Source organism: Symphalangus syndactylus, chromosome 8 (genome assembly GCF_028878055.3).
Source record: "Symphalangus syndactylus isolate Jambi chromosome 8, NHGRI_mSymSyn1-v2.1_pri, whole genome shotgun sequence".
NCBI lineage: Eukaryota > Metazoa > Chordata > Mammalia > Primates > Hylobatidae > Symphalangus > Symphalangus syndactylus.
In genome coordinates, this window is record NC_072430.2 from 73,887,089 (window position 1) to 73,908,503 (window position 21,415).

At 34.4% G+C, this 21,415-nt stretch overlaps 1 protein-coding gene and 1 long non-coding RNA gene across 7 annotated transcripts in view; one reads left to right on the forward strand and one right to left on the reverse strand.

Annotated features, from left to right (window-relative positions):
• Nucleotides 1-21,415, forward strand: part of UBR3 (ubiquitin protein ligase E3 component n-recognin 3) — a 263,885-nt gene that overhangs the window by 191,524 nt on the left and 50,946 nt on the right. For all 4 annotated transcript variants that reach the window (XM_055289670.1, XM_055289672.1, XM_063644665.1 and 1 more), the window contains exons 30-31: nucleotides 1,806-1,891; nucleotides 16,185-16,287. In XM_055289670.1, the coding sequence (XP_055145645.1) occupies nucleotides 1,806-1,891; nucleotides 16,185-16,287 (189 nt within the window). The remainder of the gene's footprint in view (nucleotides 1-1,805; nucleotides 1,892-16,184; nucleotides 16,288-21,415) is intronic.
• The window catches only part of LOC129488025 (uncharacterized), an 89,102-nt gene that overhangs the window by 2,553 nt on the left and 65,134 nt on the right, over nucleotides 1-21,415 (reverse strand). For 2 of the 3 annotated variants that reach the window (XR_008659553.2, XR_008659554.2), the window contains 2 exons: nucleotides 8,430-8,583; nucleotides 408-666 (listed from right to left, as the gene is read on the reverse strand). This is a non-coding gene — a long non-coding RNA (uncharacterized lncRNA). Of the gene's footprint in view, nucleotides 1-407; nucleotides 667-8,429; nucleotides 8,584-21,415 lie in introns of those variants that run through there. The other variant, XR_008659556.2, reaches the window with a different exon arrangement.

Sequence of the window (21,415 nt, forward strand, 5' to 3'; positions counted from 1 at the left end):
AAATTTTCAAGAAATGTAAAATCCTAGATATTATTACACGTTAATCCTTTGGATAGGTAGTTTTTGATTTTTAATTCAGAAAGAATATTGCATAGGACATCTTCCAGTCATAATCTGGAATAATTAATTAGATTTTACTAGTTTTTTTCAAGTATTCTTTACAATGAAATTCTTAGTAACATGTTTGTCATCCTTTATATTTGGGGATTGAGAAAACAATTATTCTTATATTTATATTTTAATATTTTTGCAAATATGGTGAAATGTTGACATTCTGGTTTTGACATTCATTTGTAAGTATTGTTTGTGTTTCTGGTTAGCTCTCTTAAAAGTACTATCTAGGAAATCTTAGTTTTTATAAGAGAATATAGCCATTAATTTTTTTCTACAGATTAGGCAACAGAAGATTTGTGAAAACAAAATGTATTGATCTCATTTATATTCCCTTGATGAAGGAACACATGCTGGTCTCCGCTCGCTTTCTGTCCACTAGTATGAAATCCTTGTCCCTGCTTCCTTGCTGGTAGGTTTTTAGAAGTTCAGTGAGCAATGCAAATCGCCTGAAGGGTGGAAAATTCCCTTGTCACACAGATGCCCTTATCAGCAGCAACCAGATGGAGCTCTGAGCTGGAACATTATCGGTGTTAAATTGCTTTTTCTCCCACCCTGAGTAGAGAGGATTAAAGCATTCCTTTAGAAATGGGTGGCAAATGTACAGACTTAGGAATATTAATATTTTTTTAACAATTTGCATTTATAAGTAAATACATGGAAATATAATCTCAAAAAAAATCCATGTTGAAAATTCAACCAAACCAGTGCAAAATGTTTTGTTTTAAATACAATAGGATGAATTCACTTGCAAAGAGTAAGCTTGAAACTTTTTTTTTCTTTTTTTTTTTTAAGTGGGAGACAATATCTCACTATTAGGGTCAAATGCATATTAGGGTCAATTTTGGTTGTAGAAAATAAAGGTATGTCTAAGTGTATTCATACTGTTGAAGAAAAATACAATTTAAATTATTTCTCAGAGTTGTCATTTATTTTGGCATAATTAATTGGTTCTTTCACTGTTACTGTTTTTGGGTAAATCCTTAGATTCTGCATTAGTTTGATTTTTGAAATGTTGATTTATTAAATATTGCTATTTTGTAAGCTAATAATTGCGAAATACCTTGCAATTTCAGGTCTGTATGAACAATATTGATGGTTAGCCATATCAGTAGTTATACAGTGTATTTTAATGAAACTAGTTTTAGAAGTCCATAAGAGAGACTGCTGTTAAATTATATGTGTTGTTCATAGCCATTTCGATATTAGTGATTTTGCTTCTTAATATTGATTTCCAGATACCATCTAACCTCCAATGAATGATAACTATTTCTCTGATAGAAAAATTGGTATGCCTTTTTGTTTTATATGGCAGTAACCACCTACACAGTGGCTGACGTTGGAGTAAAAATTCTTTCTTCATATTCATATGCAGGTTTATGAAATATGTTGCAGTTTTTTTCTTAAGGCCTAGTTTTTAGTATGTGCCAAGAGTTGGGACTTTGCAACAATTACACCATGATGTGTGCAATTTTTTGCAGGTATAAATATGAACATATAAGTAAGGATGGATAAATTGTTCCCTTTGTATTTCTAAATATCAGATAAATATATTATTGATACAACATAAAAACTGCTTTTGCAAAAAATAAAGTTGAAGAACTTTATTTTTTAGGTTGATTCAGACATGTCAATAAAGCAGATTAATAATGAATCTTCAGTTTAATGACTGAGATATAATGTTTTACTTACAGAACCAATTTAGAACTTGAATTGATTCATCGAGGAGGCAATTTGTGTTCAGGTGGTGCAAGCACAGCTGGCAAAAGGTCTTGTTTAAGTAAGTACTAAATAGTGCTAAATTAAAAAAATTCTGTCATTTTTGGAAGCATTGACAGGAAAAGTGACATTTTGGTGTATTTCAAATTTTGTCTATGTTATAAATGATCTATTTAGATAGTGATATATACTTTCAATGGTTAATCTCGTACTTGGAAGAATCATAGGAATATTTAGCTCTTTCTGGATTATGATTACCTAGCACATAAATGTGATGCTAAGTGATGAGGTTTATACTGTTTCAAAATTAAAGCACTGTATTATTCTCAGCTATAAAAAATTGTCCTTAAACTTTAATTCTCTTAAAGAATTTTTACATTGAATTAAGAAAATATTTTTATAAAGACAATATATGTTGCCCACAGATTTCTGTTATATTATTGCTATTAAGGTATTTGTGCTATATTTTGATGTGTGTATTAAAATGTATTGAAATTGCAGATGTTTGCTTTTTATATATACTTTATGTTATAAAATGAGCATAATTCTTCAATCTTGTTTGTAAGGATATATTTGAGAGAAGTGTAATTTGTAATTTAAAGTAGATTTTTCATGAGCATGGCGGCTTTGATGCTATCATTTTTTAGTCATTGTTTAGAGAATTAATGTGCATAGTAGGAATAATATTACTGAATGTCACCATATAGCTGATTATTGGCCCCAGATCACTGGAGTTGAAATGTTACCTAATGTGATTGGTGTAGGAAATAAAACTTGTTTAAAACACATAATATATTCTTTTGAAAAATGAATATATATTCTTAAATACTAAAAAATAGTATTAAAAATTATCAATACATGTTGATTTTTTAACAAAATATATTATTTCAAAAAATATGTAATTTTGAATTGATTCCAAAGCAAAGGGATGATCAAAAGCACTTTAAAATTTCTTTTTTTTATTTTATTTTATTATTATACTTTAGGTTTTAGGGTACATGTGCACAATGTGCAGGTTTGTTACATATGTATCCATGAAAAGCACTTTAAAATTTCTAACATAAAAGCAAACGTATGTGAAATTTTAACTTGGTTATCTTTAAAGTCTTATAAATTGCATTAGAATTTGATATTTTCTTTTGGATTGTCACTTTATTCCTAGAACTTAAGATTTTGGAGGTGATTATTTTTATTTTTTAACCGAGTATTGACCCCTTTACACATTCATCTAAACCCTATTTCTATTCAGTGCTTTACTAGTATGTTTCAAAGGAAGTTGTTGATCTATGGGAGTTTTAGTTTCTAATCTGTTTGAATTAATAGATATAATAATCATTTTAGTTATATAAATTATTCCTTCTTGTTAATTTGTTATTAATTGATGTTTGGCATTGGCTGATAATATTCCAGAAACTGTTGTGTTACAAAGTGTTTACTTTAGCGAAGGGTTTTCTGTTTTTAAAAATCTACTTATTTTTTTCTCTGAGGCACTTAAACTTATCTAGAGGCTTGTAAATAATGAATTTATCCAGATTCCTGAAAATAGTAATAAAATTCTAGTGGTAATCACTTTAATTACCAGAGTCAATTTTGTAATTTAAATTGTTAAATTTATACTTTCAGACTTTTGCTTCTTTATTTTTCCCTTTACTAAATAAGAAATTATACTGTGCCAGTATAGAAAAAGTCATGATAAAGTTTATCCTAAATGTAAGTTAATATGTTTCTTAGTTTTTATATAATTTATTATTGTTCAGTTACTTATTTATCCTAATATTAATAAAAGCAGCCTGTAAGTCATATATATATAGAATATGTTGTATATATACAAAATCCCACTATCTTATAAGTGTATGAACTTAGTATTTGTTATTTATTCAAATCAAATTCAAACTTAAGTTGTACACCAGGACTTAAATTGATGATGATTCATGGGATCTCAGTGCAAATATCTCATTTTTTTCATCTTACAGTGCAACTTCAGTGGTATTATTAAAAAAAAAAATCTATCTTTTTTCTAGGGAAAAATCTTATTGTATTCATATTTTCCTTTTCCCATTGATCTTTATAACTTTTTGAACATCTCATTTTTAATGTTTTTTCTTCCATAATGTTTTTGAGGAGAGTGAGAAAATGCCTCACTGATTAAGCAAATGATAAGGGAACTTTTTTTCATTCTAAGAATATCACACTTTTGAAATACTGTTCTGTTACGACTTTTTTGTCTAGTCAAGAAAACTTTTAATAAATTTTGTCTAGAAAGGATTGCGTAATGCCTGGTATATAATTATGGACACACACACACACACACACTGGGGGAGAAGGGAAGAAGATTGTTCTTTCTACAACAATGAAAGCAGAAAATATTAATGGCCAAATCTCTACTGAGAAATAAAATTGAAATGAAACAATGCCATTCACCTACGTCTTCAAACATTTTTAAATAGTTGAGAGTAGTTACCAGTGTCAATCAAAATAAAAGGTCAGTCCTAAAAATACGTGTCTGGGAAATTTTCCATAGTAAAAAGTTACTCATATTAGCTCACATAGCAGCATAGTATGGTATTTTAATAATATAATATCCTACATTTGTAGTTTTAAAGTTTGTAAAGTTCTTTCACATAAATTATTTAATCTTTAGAACAACCATGTGAAATAGATGTTATCTCTTTTTCTTTTTTTTTTTGAGATGGAGTCTCGCTTTGTCGCCCAGGCCGGCATGCAGTGGCGCGATCTCGGCTCACTGCAAGCTCCACCTCCCGGGTTCACCCCATTCTCTTGCCTCAGCTTCCCGAGTAGCTGGGATTACAGGCATCCGCCACCACACCCAGCTAATTTTTTGTATTTTTGAGTAGAGATGGGGTTTCACTGTGTTAGCCAGGATGGTCTCGATCTCCTGACCTCATGATCCGCCCGCCTCGGCCTCCCAAAGTGCTGGGATTACAGGCGTGAGCTACCGCGCCCGGCCATCTCTTTTTCATAGAAAAGGAATCTCAAGTTCAGAGTGATTGCCTTGCCAAGTCACACAGCTGGAAAATATCAGAGCTTGCACTTGAGCCCAGCTCTTCTGACTCTAAATTCAGTTATATAAGACATATCTCCGGCCCTTAAGTGTCCCAAAGGATGCAGAACTTTTAAGACCTTTCACTAGCTGGTTTAGTCAGACACTCTACTGTACAACATTGCCTTGGGATCTTTCCAGGCCCTTATGTGCTAACTCTCCTATTTATCTTGTCTAATTTCGTTTGTCAGCCTTTCACCGTCAATCCTTTTTTGTTTGTTTTTGTTTTTGTTTTGAGCCATTTTTTCAGACATTTTTGCAAGCCCTGAGTCCTTCTGCACTGGATACCAGTTAGCTCTTCTTTATTCCTTGCCAGCTTGCTGGCTGGTTCCCCTTGCTCTTGCTATGGGCCATGTGCGTTAGTTCTCACATATAGCACAGCTGCCGATTCCTAGGTCAGAGCTCTAGCCCTCCTCCTTACCCACCAGGGAAGATCAGGCATTTAGGACCTTGTATTCAGCACATGATACTGGTTCTAGAGACTGGTTCTTATCTGCTGGACTTGTATTCAGCAGATGAGACTTGTTCCAATGCCATGTCCACCAAAAACTTTGCTGATTCCAGCAGTGAATTTCCTAGAAGTTCTAGGAAATTTAGAGGTTTGTGATCATATCTATCTGCTGGAATCAGTGAAGCTTTTGGTGGACAAGGCATTTGAACAAGACTTTGAAAGATAAGTGAGGTTTAGAGTTTTTGTTACAAATTGTTATATACAGTAAGTACCACCAACTTGGTTAGCAACGTATGTTGGAAAAAGCGGATGTAAAAATTAAAGGCATAACTTTTTATTAAGAAAAATATTAAGCTTACTGTATTAATTTCTTCATTAAAGTGATTTGAAAGTAAATATGACACTCCATAAATTCTAGTGAAGTTCACATACTTTCAACACATTTTTGGCATGATATACTCAGTGTATTTCTCAAGTAGAAATTGTTGAAACCATTGGCAATGCCATTTGATAAATTATTAATATTGGAGCATAATATAAAAAATTATTTCATTTGTAGGTAAACGTCTTTTCCTGTCTTTGGGTCTGAGAATTTCTCTGCTTATTACTGTCGTTTAACTAAGAAACCACAGTTCATGTCTCAAATGGATTCCATGATTTTATAGAAAGATTAAAAATGAAATGTTAGTCAAGAGAGGATAAGGCAAACTCTTGCCTTGACATTTTCATTTGGGAAGTTCTGACTTAATTTTGATGTAATCTATGATCTGATCAAGAAATTATACATAGTCATTGCAGTAAATAATTTCTACCAGATTTGCTATTCATAGCAAGCAACCCAGCTTAGATATGTGCAGGCAACTTAAAATAGTTCTACTTGCTCAGAGTGAATTTTTGGTGAATTTAAAATTACAGAAAATTAGCCAGGTGCGGTGGCTCACTCATGTGATCCTAGCATTTTGGGAAGCTGAAGTGGGGAGGATCGCTTGAGTCCAGAAGTTGTTAACAGCCTGGGCAACATAGGGAGAACCTCATCTCTAAAAAGAAAAAAAAAAATTAGCTGGGTGTGGTGGCGTGCGCCTGTGGTCCCAGCTGCTCAGGAGATGGAGGTGGGAGGATCGCTTAAGCCCAGAAGGTGGAGGCTGCAGTGAGGCATGATTGTGCCATTGCACTGCAGACTGGGTGACAGAGCAAGATAATGTCTCAAAAAAAAATTATAGAAAATTATTTTGACATTAATTTCTCCCTACAGTTAGTCAGCATAAAGACGTTGTTAAACAAATAATGAGTTTTTACAAAATTACCCTTTTATTGTTGAGAGACAGGGTCTCCCTTGTCACTCAGGCTGGAGTGCAGTGGCACAATCATAGTTCACTGCAGCCTCAAACTCCTGGGCTCAAGCATTCCTCCCACCTCAGCCTCCCGAGTAGCTAGGACAGCAGACACACACCATCAGGCCCGACTAATTTTTTAATACATTTCTTTGTAGAGATGGGGTCTCACTATGCTGACCAGGCTGGTCTCGATTTTTTGGCATCAAGCAATCCTCCCACCTTGGCCTCCCAAAGTGCTGGGATTATAGGCATGAACCACTATGCCTGGGCTAAAATTACTTTTAAGTAGTCTGGCCTTATTCTTTCACACTTCGTAGTAAAATTCTGACACTGATGGCTTATGAAGGCCTTTTTCAAATTTAAAAATATCAATTTCTGCAAGCAGATTAAACCACAATTTTGTTCAATTTTTTTTGTTACCATAAAAAAGGAAAATTTGGCCATCAAATTATTATAATGGTCAAAAGGTATAAATTAATACAAAAATGTGTAAATTGTCTCCTGAGACTAGTTATTGATCAGATTTGATGGCTAAAAACTGATTTTGTGGTATTTGGGAATGTTTTAGGTTCTGAAGAGCAAGTTGGTGTATATTTAGGGCCAACATGAAAGATGCATATGTGGTGGAATAGACAACAGCAAATTAGGAGTCATAAGCATGTGCTTAGGCAAGACATTTTATGTTTTTGGCTTCAGTTTCTTATCTATAAAATTAGTGTATTAGACTGGATGATCTGTGTCCTGACAGATGTTCATGGTTGTTAACTGTTACATGTAAAGCTCAAATCTGGAGCTTTTCCCCCCTGTTAATTAACATCATTGACATTAAGCACAAAAGGCAAATAGCTGGACTAGGAGTTATACTCTAAGAACTTTTAGAATTATACTTTATCTACAGTCATACACTATAGAATAAATCAAAGCTTGGAGTTTTTGTTGCTCTTTTCTTTTGATACATCTTACACATTCAGAAGATTTTGGTATTTTGTTTTATATTTTGCTCTTCATTTTAAGTAGTGCATAAATAAAAAATAGAGGCTGTCAGTGAAATCACATGATACATAGAATCAGAATCTTTGAGCTAAAAGTTACTTAGGAAATCTCCTAGTCTAAATATTATCTAGCTCAGGCATCTTGTACCTACTATTCCAATCATTTGCACTCTGCTTGAACACTTTCAGAGATAAGGAGTACTTTTTGAGATAGGTGAGGAGTTTGGTAAGCCTTTTAAAGGATGGTGATATTAAAAGGCAGCATAGTGTAAACTAGAGAGTGAGATTCTGTTCCTCATTAATACCCAGTCAGAGGATTGTTTTAAGAATTCAATTTTATAATATATATTCTAGTTTCTATAGATTGTAAATGTCAACATTAATATTTCTCCTATTTCAATACTATAATTGTCAAATTAGGGGGTGTGTGGATAAGGAGAAGGAGCAAGATAACACTTTTTAGCTCAATTTTTGTCTTAGTCTATAACAATATACCACAGACTGGGTGGCTTATATACAACAGAAATGTATTTCTCACAGATCTGGAGGCTGGGAAGTCTAAGATCAAGGCTCCAGCAGATTTGGTGTCTGATGAGGACTTGCTTGCTTCCTCATACCTAGCTGTCTTCTCACTGTAACCTCACGTGGTGAAAGGGGCTAGAGATCTCTCTGGGATCTCTTTTATAAGAGCACTAATCCCATTCATGAGGGCTTCCTCATGACCTAATCACTTCTCAAAGGCCCCGCCTCCTTATACTAACCTTGGGGTTAGGACTTCAACATAGGAATTTTGGTGGGACATAAACATTCAGTCCATTGCAGTTTTTTTTAAGGGACTTGACAAACTTTCTTTTGACCTCTTCAGAGATGAGATTAGGAGGACAGAATGAGATTTATCTCCATGATAAAGTTTATCTGTTGAGAACAAAATACATTGTTAATTTGGAGAGGTTTAAGAATGTGGCATGAAAATTTAAGTTAGAGGAGTGGCTTTAAATTTTCTTTAAGGCCTTTCTGAAAGTGCCATGATTTGTGACTTAAGTAGCCAGGCCTTTCTATATTTATAATTTGGGCATTCTAAGAACTAAGTACCATAGATAGTAATTTTCACTATCAGGACATAGGGGTCTTTGGATCTTACTTGGCTTAGGGCAAGGCAGCTTCTTTCTTCTGCAGTTAGATGGGACAAACCCTACCCCCATTTTAAATGAGGTGCTTAAATAAGACCTGGATTCATGGAATGTGCCTCTTTAGTAAAGAGGAAGTTAGGAATCCTAAGAACTGACCTCTCTTCCTAGGACTATCTATATGCAGAAGCAGAATTGTCCTCTCCCTGCCTCTTACCATCCAAAGCTCTGTCGGAAAGGGAAAAGGGGAGGCTTCTAGTCACTGAAACCTTAAAGTAGAAGGTGAACAATTTGGTGAAGCTAATAATAATACTTGTGGATACTTGAGGTAACCAGAGAATTATGGCATAGTGTGCCTGGGAGTGGAGACATAGGAACTCCAGGAGGCAGGAGAGGAACACAGCATGGAAAGTATGAAAGTACTAAAGACAGCCTTTTTCTTCACTGTCTTCCCTTCCTCACATGGCAGAAAAAACCTCTCCAAAGGAAGCAGCACTTCCCCACTCTATTCCCAAAATCCCATGTATCCTTGTTGACTGGCGAAAACATAGCATATAGTGCTGGAAAGAACACTGGGTTGGAGTTTGAAGACATGGAGTCTAGTGTATTTGTTATCTGTTGGACTTCGGGAACCTGACCTAACTTTTTACCTCATTGTGGAAGTGAGGATGATGGTACTTATACTATCTGATATATCCATCATAGTTAATGTAATGATCAAATAGTATTAGATATATAAGCTAAAGTATCTTACATAATATGTTATTATATATAATAATAATTATTAAACTTGTCTTTTAACCCTTTAAAATTCTACCATAACTGCCACTTGATTCTCTGCCCTGCCTTGCCTGGAGTGCTTAGGAATGGGATAGGGAGAGATGAGTTAGCTCCTGTCATCCATGGCATCAACCTTCTGTCTCTTGGGAACCAGATCTACAGATGTTCCCTTCTTCTTGGACCTGTTCCCAGACCTCATTTAAAGAGCTCTTTCCCATCTCTTCATGGCTGATTTCTCAGGGACATACAGAGGAACCAGTGGAAGCTGGCTTTGCTGTGAGAGGTGTATACTCACACCTATTACATTCACCTTAGGATAAGTAGGTCAGACTCATTTCCTCACTTTGATTATTCAGTTGCAGAGAAAGGGAAATTTTTTTTTCCCCACCCCCATGATATTTCAGAGAGTCATTTGGCTAGTTGAGATTTTTTTTTTTTTTTTAAGGGACAGGGTCTTGCTTTGTTACCCACGCTGGCCTCAAACTCCTGGGCTCAAATAATCCTCCCACCTCAGCCTTCTGAGTAGCTGGGACTACAGGTATGTGTCACCTTGCCTGGCTGAGGTTTTTTCCATTGACAGTGATTTAACCATTGATGACTAGACTGATAAGACTGAAGTCTTGAATACAGACCCAGTTAAGTTTACCTTAGGTGCATTTTAACAGTGGTACGACTTAAGATAGAACCAATTTATGAAAGTTCTTTTTTTTTTTTTTGAGACGGAGTCTCACTCTGTTGCCCAGGCTGGAGTGCAGTGGTAACGTGTCAGCTCACAGCAACCTCTATCTCCTGGGTTCAAGCAACCCTCCTGCCTCAGCCTCCAGAGTAGCTGGGATTACAGGCGCCCACCACCACACCCAGCTAATTTTTGTTTTTGTTTTGTTTTGTTTTTTTTGAGATGGAGTCTTGCTGTGTCACCCAGGCTGGAGTCCAGTGGTGCGGTCTCAGCTCACTGCAACCTCCGTCTCCTGGGTTCAAGCGATTCTCCTGCCTCAGCCTCCCGAGTAGCTGGGATTACAGGCACCTGCCACTACACCTAATTTTTGTATTTTTAGTAGAGATGGGGTTTCACCATCTTGGCCAGGCTGGTCTCGAACTCCTGAACTCATGATCCACCTGCCTCGGCCTCCCAAAGTGCTGGGATTACAGGTGTGAGCCATTGTGCCTGGCCTAATTTTTGTATTTTTTGGTAGAGAAGGGGTCTCCCGATGGTGGTCTCGATCTCCTGACCTCATGGTCCACCCACCTTGGCCTCCCAAGGTGCTGGGATTACAGGCATGAGCCACCGCACCTGGCAGGAAGTCTTTAGGATAACTCTTTAATGTCTTTATATCTTAATGATCAGTATGAGTATAGTAAGAAATAACCTACCAGTTTTAGATTTCTTGCATGTTTAGAAATAACTGACAGAGGGCCGAGGTGGGCAGATCACGAGGTCAGGAGATCGAGACCATCCTGGCTAACACCGTGAAACTCCGTCTCTACTAAAAATACAAAAAATTAGCCTGGTGCGGTGGTGGGAGCCTGTAATCCCAGCTACTTAGGAGGCTGAGGCAGGATAATTGCTTGAACCCGGGAGTTGGAGGTTGCAGTGAGCTGAGATTGCGCCATTGTCCTCCATCTTGGGCGACAGTGTGAGACTCCATCTCAAAAAAAAAAAAAAAAGAGAAAAGAAAAGAAATAACTGACAGAGATACACAGTTTCCAGGATGGTACTGGAACATCTGTTTCAAAAGCATTTTTGAAAGATTTCAACATATGATAACTTTGGTTTTAGTTTCTTTAAGTGAATATTCCTGAGGTCATAAAAATTGGCATAATGGTATCTGTGTGCGTGTGTGTGTGTGTGTGTGTGGTATTCATACACATACATGTGAAACTCAATTATATAATAAATTTGGAGTTATATTTTTATTTTATAGAGTTTTTTTTTTTTTTTTTTTTAAATAGTCTTACCTTAATGTTGACAAAGGTAGAAGGATTTCTTAAACCTTACTTTTTGGTTCTAGCTAGGAGTACTTACAATTAAGTCTTAGATTTTCCTAAGGACATACTGATCTTTCACTGTTGTTTTCTCAGTTTCAGTAATGATGTGTCTGTCTTGTGATGAAGCACATTATAATACTTTAGACTTGTCACAGTTGTAAAGAATTTGATTAGATATTGCAGAAAATAGAATTTATCCCAGATGAGTTGTTGCATGGGAACCAGCATGGGAAGAAGATGGTAGGAGCAAGTAGGTCAAGCACTGCTTTAGTAGTTAGAGTTGGGAGGTCAATCTCTTTTGGGGAAGTGAAAGTAGGGCTGATTAATTGGCCTGCTTCTTGGTAACTGAACCAGTGTGTCATTGCAACAGAAAGGGAAAAGTAGAAAACTATCATGAATTTTATGCTTATATTTATGATTTTTTCATAGAATTGTAGATATATAATGCTCAGCCTACTTTTAAAAATCCTATTATATGTCAAGCAGTTGTGCTAGCCTAGGAGGTACAAAAATATAAAGACACAATTGTCTTCTTCAGGGAGATCTGATCATCTAAGGAGAGAGGAAAACATGAAAAATAATTACAAGACTGTGTAAGAGATGCCAAAATTAAAATAGATAGCAAAGGTATGGAGAATGCATAAAGTAAGGGGATAATCTGATCTTTCTGAGGTATCAGAGAGAACCTTATAGAGCAGCACATGAACTGGCTCTTGAAAGATGAATTGAGTTGGCCTGAAGGACAAAATGATACTGTTCTAGGCTGAGGGAACAACTTGCAAAGACATGAGACGACATGACACATTGGGGAATACTTGAAAAGAAAGGAAGGTAGGTTAAGAAATAAACCTGAAAAAGAAAATGGACTAGCTCATAAAGGGCTTTCTATGCCTGTTCCTTCAGTGGTTCAGCAATCAATTATGAGATATTGTGAACAGATTTATTGATTAGATGGATTGGGAGGGGTGAACCAAAAGGCATACTGCTGAGTGAGCATTCTGTTGAGCAATTTAGGTGGAAAACAGTGTAGTGGCAGAGTGGTCCAGAATAGGATGGATCATAAGAGGCAGAACCAATAGGATTGGTGGAGGGCAAGGCTGTGGGAGATGACTCCCGAGTTTTCCCTTGGATATTTGCATGGGTAGTGGTGTCATTCACTCAAATAGGAATTATAAAAGGAAATTCACTCAAATAAGAGTGTCATTCACTCAAATAGGAATTATAAAAGGAAATTAACATTGGAGCTGGGCTGGGCTACACAATCAGGTTAGTCTGGGTGTATTGATCTTGAGGTGCCTGTTAAACATCTGAAGTACCAGAGAGCCTTGTGCATTGTGAACTTAGAGGTAGAAGTGGGCTTGGGTAAAGTAGTGTGTGCAGAATGAGAGGGAAAGAGGACTAACAAAGGATGCCTTTTCCTTTTTTTTTAATGAGAAATGTCACCTCTCGGGTTCATTAGCAGAAGAAGGGCACATAAAAGTAACTGAGAAGGAACTGGAGGAAAGCCAGGAGAGAGTGGTACCAAAAATTAAGGAAAGAAGAGAGAAGAGAGTTAAGAATTTATGTTAATATGTGTTTGTAGAGTGATGTTATATGGAGACCTTATGTTTCCAATGTATAATAATCTCTAATTTTAGTTGTAATATCTAATTTTAGTTGTAAAGTTTATAAATATTAAATTCATTTCATATTTGTACAAACCATATATGTATCTGCCTGTATGTAAGCCCAACTTACAAACATACTATAGATTTATTCTATGATTATAACTATTATTACTATATAATAGACCAGAAAGATGATATTATATTTATTTTACAGACTGTAAAACTAAGGTTAGGTAATTTGTTTAAGGACACATGGCTAGTACAGACTTGGATTGAATCCAGGACTTCCTGGCTCCTCCCAGACAGTGGTGCTTCCTATACATAGATTGAAATCACAGCACGCTTATAAATGAATTTAAAGGTATTTCTCTTTTCCAAATCTTTTTATGTATGTGGATCAAACTTTAGAATTTTAAAATGTGTTATACTAGGAAAGGAGTTATTCTTTTTCGTTATTGTTACTCAAAATTTTAATAATATGCTTTCTTGATATAATTATTTTCCAACTTTCTAAATGTCATGCATGCAGCTGGTAGTTAATACATTTTTTAAAGTTTTTAACTTTTTGATTATGATTATAGATTCTCTTCATCCTACGTCTTTAATATTTGTCTGGTATAAGAGGTATTTTTGCCTCTAAATGAATATTAGAGTTCGGTCTTACTGATAAGACTAAATTTTCAAAAAAATGAATAAAAAATAAATAATGAATTTTATTAACAAATTGAAGTTATTAATGGTTATTTGGTCAGTTCTCTGAGCCAGAGAGAGAAGGAATCCTGTACTTTTATTTTAATCATAAAACCCCCAAGAAGTGGAGTGGTAGAAATAACTAAGAGGTGGCAAATTTTGAATCCTATTCTTAGCTTTTAGAATAACTATTAAGAGTGAGCTGGCAATATTAAATTTATTTCATATTTGTACAAACCATATATGTATCTGCCTGTATGTAAGCCCAACTTACATACTATAGATTTATTCTATAACTATTATTACTATATAATAGACCAGAAAGATGATCATCTTTCTGGTCTATTATATAGTAATGGTACTTCCTTTCTTTGGACCTATTTTCCTATCTATAGAATAAGGAAATGATGAAAAACTTTTCTTCTAACATTGTGAAATTCTTAAATTATGATAGGGATTAGGAAAATAGGTGAATGTAATGTTATTTTCTGTGCTGGCTGTGGTTTCAATGCAAAACAGGTTAGTACAATTGCGGCTTCTATGCTTTTGATTAAATTAGGGAAACTAAGATGATCCACCTTCATCTTGATAGGAGATACTAAAATGAGCCCTTTGATCAAGTTAATACCTATATAAAAAGAATGCAGAACTCCTCACCGTGCAGCTTGAGATAATCTTAATATTTTTCTGTGAGAAGAATTTAGTTTTTTAAACACTTTTAGGTTTTAGTCATTAAAACACTCATTAAAAGTATAAATTATATGCTTAGTAATCTCATATGTATAATTGAAATAAAAGAAAATTTACCAATCTTTAGTCATGTTTTTCCTCTGCTAAAACTTCCCTTGTTCTCAGTATCGTCTAAGAAACCAGGTTACTATAAAAACTGGAAATTTGGGAAACTTACTTGCCTCAAAAGTGAGGGTTAATAATATTACCCACTTAGTAGAATTTTTGTGAAAATTAATTGAGATTATCAATCAATGTAACATAATGCCTGGCACATAATAAGTAACTAAGTCATTAATAGAATGAAGAAATTTAAGGAAGATGTAGGCTACACATTGACTTATAAATAGGAGATGAAACAGGGTAAGGTATTTAGATTCGTCTGTTCGTTATAGAGAGATCAGATTGAAACTTACAAAAATATGTTTCCTTTATCCTGCCCCATAGAGTAGAACATTTATTTTACTCAAATTACAGCTCTCATATGTTTTATAACAGCTTCCCAAACTACTATACACATACACGCATATACACATAAACACACATGCACAGCCCATACTACACCATTTATATTGATGGATCTTGAGTAAGTTAACATAAAATGTAGTTAATTTCTAGGTCTGCTGGCTCAGAGCAACAAAATCTGGTCTAGTTTTAATTAGAAAATAAGTAACAGTAATAGGTTTGTGTCATTCAGTTAACTTTTTTCCTAGATTTAAGAATTAATTTTAATCATATGTTAAGAAGTATCATATCTGATTTTCTAAAATATGACTTTTGATTTCCAAATATGTATGTGTGGCAGAATAATTATTGTCATAATTAAATTATTCTGTGTGGCAGAATAATAATTAAATTATTATTCTGTGTGGCAGAATAATTTAATTATTGTCATTTATAACAAAAAAAGAAGGGGTGCATCAGATACAGAAGCAATACTTAGGGTTTTTTTTCCAGAATAATTTTAAACATGATATTTTCTTCTAAATGTCATGAGCAGAATTTTGTTGAAAGCGAAGATTGGTAGATTATTGTTATAATTCAGGTAGAATAAATTTAAATAGTTGGAATAGTAACAAATAATACTCTATTTCAGTTATGTTTTCTTTATGTAGAATCCAAAGATGATGAATTCACTCTTCAGTCTAAACAAGGTTTAGAGGGACATATTAGGCAAAGAAAGAACTTCACCTAACAGTGAGTTATTAGGATGTTGTGATTCATATTACCCAGGGTAGAGGATTGAAGATAATAGTAAAGTTTGGTTAGGAGGAGACCACAAGAGTGAGGAGTACAAATTGGCAAGGCTGCAGCATAAAGTCAAGGACAAGTATGTCTGTGATAGGAGATGAGGAAAACCATTCCTGTTTTAAGATTGAGCCTAAGGACCGTCCAGATTCTAGCACAGATTATTTGGATATGTATTTCAGAGTTTACCATAAAAGAGAGTGTGAAGTAATTGGGACTTAAACTTGGTGAATTTTAATTGTCAGGATAGGAAACAGATTTCCTTATGAAATAACTAGAAATTTTGTCTGAATTTTGTTCTGGAACAAATGTGTGAACTTTCTAATTACCTTTTCTTCAATTTTTTCAGATCAGCTGTTTCATGTATTAGCCTTGCACATGCGGCTTTATAGCATTGACTCTGAGTATAATCCCTGGAGAAAGCTCACCCAGTTAGAAGAGATGAATCCACAGTAAGTATAATTGAAAGACTAAAATCAATTAAAACTCTTTATGAAAAATAGGTGTTAAATATAAAAATGGAATTGAAATTTCAATATATGTGATTTTTTCACATTTCCTTTATGAAGCACAGAAATATATCATAAGAATTGAAAACAGTTTACCATTATGCTGTCTGTAAAAATTGCATACAAATTCCCACCATGTGAGAAAATCTTTTAAAGAATCTCACTGATTTTTATGCAGATGAAATAGTCAAGTGGAGGTACCTAATGGCTGGTTGTCTCTCTTTTTACGTTACAATTAGTGGATTCAGGTAGCTTTAGTCTGATTCCTGCATTGTAAAGTGCCCCATCAGTCTTTCACCTAATGGTTTTAAGGACCCCTGATAATTCTTGCTAAAATCCATTATTTCATTAGGTGCTGCAAAATGGTGAATTAAAAAAATTCTTCTGATCAGATGGAATGTTTTTATAAAAAACTTCACCATATCAACTATTTGTTGACCCTGAAATACAGTTTGGCAGGATGAATACTTGATTCTTTTCCAATTTATAAATTTTCAAAGTAAGGAATGGATGCCCTATTAACTTCCAATAGTGACCAATAAGTTTGGTCTTTGGTGTATTTTATGATCTCATGGATTTTATATATATTTGATGTGTTTCACTCCATTTCAATCTTTCTTCTTTTTGATACAAATCGCTCCCTTTTACTTTAGTGAGAATCTTTCCAGACTGACTTTTGGACTTTTGACATGAGCCAAGTAGTCTTTCATCATATCCTCGCTTTCTGGTACAAGTTGGCCCGGGTTCGTTTTGTGCATTTTCTATTCTATACTTGGAATCAGCCATTTCTCCAATTAGTTCCTTTTAATGGCAAATGGTATTTAGAGACCACAGTCTGGGTGCTAGGGGGTATACATAGCTAATAGCTACTAGGTTATCATTGTTTATAGGCCATTTCAGTGGACAGAGTTAGGAAATATTTGTTTAAAGGAAAAAAAGATCTTGAGTTCTTACTGGTATTTCTAATCAACATAAGATTGCACAGTTTTCATTTTATTTCTTAACTTTCTTGTTACTTGTAGCTTTTTTCTCTTAAAGTCTTGATTCCTAATAATATTAACATAATTATTTGTATAACTAAAGTATAGCCTCAATTATGTTTTTAAAATACCAATATTACTACTAACCATAAATTATCTTTGTCATTAGAATATGTACTTCTAGGGATGTGTAGTCAGTCAAAAACTATGTTTTTAAATCATATAAAGTAACTTTTCCCATGTGATTATGCCATCAACTTGATTTATAGTTCAGCCCATTTCAGTTTTTTTCCCTCAATATTTAAAGACTACTTTTTCCCCCTTGACTTATATTTTATTGTATAAAATTTATATTTTTCTGAAGTAAAAACTATATAACAAAATAAATTCATAGACATCAATCTTTCATTCCCATCCATTTGCATCTCTTTTAATGAAGTCTCTAATCTGTTGCCTATTTCAAAAAATTGGATCATTGGTCTTTTCCTTGTTATCATTTTTTGTGGAGATGGGGTCTCACTTTGCTGCCCAGGCTGGTCTCAAACTCCTGGCTTCAAATGATCCTCCCATCTGGGCCTCCCCAAAGTACTGAGGTTACAAGTGTGAGCCACCGTGCCTGGCCTTCCTCTTTATTATTATTATTTGTTGTTTTAAAGACCAGATCTCCCTGTTTTGCCCAGGCTGGACTCAAACTCCTGGGCTCAAGCAATCCTCCCACCTCAGCCTCTCCCATGTTGCTAGGATTACAGGTGTGCACCACTGCACCAGCTTTCTCTTCATTTTTAAGATATGTTTATGTGTTATGGGTATTAGCCCTTTTTGTTATAAGTTGCAATACATTTCACCAGATTGTCAAATGTCTTTTTACTTCATGTATGATTTTTTTGTCAAAGTTTTTTTAATATAGTCATATTAATCTTATCATTTATTCTGAATTTTGAGTCATAGTTAAACAGGCCTTCCTCTACTCCCTAGTTAAAAAGCATTCATCCATGTTTTCTTCTAGTATTTCTGTGGTTTTAATTTTTATGTTTAGATTTCTATTTTTTTAAATAATTTCAACTTTTATTTTAGATTCAGAGGGTACATGTGCAGGTTTGTTACATGATTATATTGCAAGATGCTGAGGTTTGGGGTGTGATTGTTTTTATCATCCAGGTGTAGTGAGCATAGTACCCAATAGTTTTTCAACCCTTGCTCCCCTCCTTCCCTCTTCTAGTAGTCCTCAGTGCCTATTGTTCCCATCTTTTGTCCACGAGTACCTGATGTTTAGCTCTCACTTATAAGTGAGAATGTGCAGTGTTTGGTTTTCTGTTCCTGCATTAATTCACTTAGGATCATGGCCTCCAGCTGCATCCATGTTGTGACAAAGGACATAATTTCATTCTCTTTATGGCTGCATAGTAGTCCATGGTATATAGGTACTACATTTTCTTTATCCAATCCACTGTTGATGGGCACCTAGATTTATTCCATGTCTTTGCTGTTGTGAATAGTGCTGTGATGTACATGCAAGTACATGTGTCTTTTTGGTAGAACAATTTATTTTCTTTTGGATAGATACCCAGTAATGGGATGCTGGGTCATAGGATTGTTCCAAGTTCTTTGAAAACATTTCTGATAAATTTGGAAAAAAAAGTGAAATTCTTTGTTTACTGATCTTGAAAGATCAACAACACCCAGAGACAATGTTAAGAAAATATCTAGGAACAGAAAATATGTACTTTATGCCACCATTTGTGTAATAAAGGGCAGGGTGAGAAAATAAATTTGTATGTGTTTGTTAAAAACAAAAACAGAGTCACACATATCTGGATATTTGGATTTATAGCAGAAATGACACAAAGGAACACTGGGAGAATCATAGTCTTTATAATAAATGGTGCTGGGTTAATTGGATATTCACATGAGAAATAATTATTAATAATATTGGCCTCTACCATATGTAGACCCTATTCAGATTTTGCCAGTTGTTACAGTAAAGTACTGTGTAACAACAACAAAAAGATTATGCTTGCATTTAGTTGCCGTGTCTCTTTAATTTCCTTTAATCTGAAATTAAGCCTGAGTTTTTCTTTGTGCTTGATGACATTTGCTTTTTTTTTTTTTTTTTTTTTTTTAAGAATTCTGGCCAGTTATTTTGTAGCATGTCCTTTAATTTGTTTTTGTCCAGTATTTCCTAGTGATTAGATTCAGGTTATAACCTTTTGGCAAAAATGCCACAGACTAATGTGTTCCTTTTTAGCGCATAGTATGAGGAGGCACATGCTGTTGATTTAATCTTGTTACTTATGATCATAACTCTGATCATTTAGCCAAGGCAGTATGTGCCAAGTTTCTGCCCTGTAAAGTGATTATTTTACCCTTTGTAATTACTAAGTATCTTATGGGGAGATACTTTGAGACTATGTATATATCTTGCTACCCTTTATAAAAACAACAACAAAAACAAAACTTTGTGTGTGTATTTTACGTTTATAAACAAAATTAGCAAACTGAGTATTTTGTGTGTTGTTGCTAAGGAAAGTCATTATCCTTAGTAGTAACTAGTAATTTTCCTTTCTAGCTAGCATACTTAAGGACAAAGATGGTACAGAGTATTCGAACACACAACTCTTTAAGTCTAAAAGGTGTTCAGCAAACAAAAAGTTTCTAAGCCTAGTATTGACTAATTAAAAAGCTTAAAGTACAGACATAGATATTATGCTTTCTGTAATACTGATTGCTGGATTTTGTTCTTTTCAAGCCCTCATAATTAATGGACATTAGGATAGTAGTAAATGCTGTGAACACTTATATAGTACTTCATGCTAGGCATTTTGGTGCTTTGCATATATAATCTCACTTAATCGTCACTAATAACTCTATGTACTAGGTACTGTTTTATCCCAGTTTTTACATATGAGGAACCCAAGTTTTAGAAAAGTCAATTAACATGATCTTTAGGCACACATATTGTTCCTCTGTTGAGGAACAGAGCTGAGATTTTAATCCAAATCTCTCTGATTCCAGAGCCTAAGTTTTAACTATCATTGTATGCTTCTTTTCCTAGTACTAGATCTGAGGAATTTCTGGAAAATTTGATTGGTTTTTCCACCCCACCCCCCAATATTTGCTCTCATTTTTATGGTTCGTTTATTCATTAAGTTGTAATATAAGAGTTAATATGTCATCTATATTTCATATTTATATATTTTTAAAATTGAAATATCTTTCTAGTTCCTCACTTCAACACTCTTCCAATATAAAATTCTATATCTGAGGATGTAGGTTTTTCGTATATACTTTTTTCTGTAATCCTATGAAAATTATTTTCTTTATTTCCTTCTAATTTCATTGTGCTGATAATCATTTTTTATTTTTTAAAATGGAAAAACTATTCCTATTAACTCTTCCACCCATTTCCTCTTATCCATAGAATCAACAGTAGCATTAATTTTTATAATCTGGATTTAAAAGACTATCTAAAAACTTTAAGAGATAAATAAGAGATAGCAATTATTTTTTTTAATCGGAATATTATTTTATTTTATTTTATTTTATTTTATTTTATTTTTTTTATTATATTTAGGTTTTAGGGTACATGTGCACAATGTGCAGGTTTGTTACATATGTATCCATGTGCCATGTTAATTTCCTGCACCCATTAACTCGTCATTTAGCATTAGGTATATCTCCTAATGCTGTCCATCCCCCCTTCCCCAACCCCACAACAGTCCCCGGAGTGTGATGTTCCCCTTCCTGTGTCCATGAGATACCATCTCACACCAGTTAGAATGGCCATCATTAAAAAATCAGGAAACAACAGGTGCTGGAGAGGATGTGGAGAAATAGGAACACTTTTACACTGTTGGTGGGACTGTAAACTAGTTCAACCATTGTGGAAGTCAGTGTGTTGATTCCTCAGGGATCTAGAACTAGAAATACCATTTGACCCAGCCATCCCATTACTGGGTATATACCCAAAGGACTATAAATCATGCTGCTATAAAGACACATGCACACGTATGTTTATTGTGGCACTATTCACAATAGCAAAGACTTGGAACCAACCCAAATGTCCAACAACGATAGACTGGATTAAGAAAATG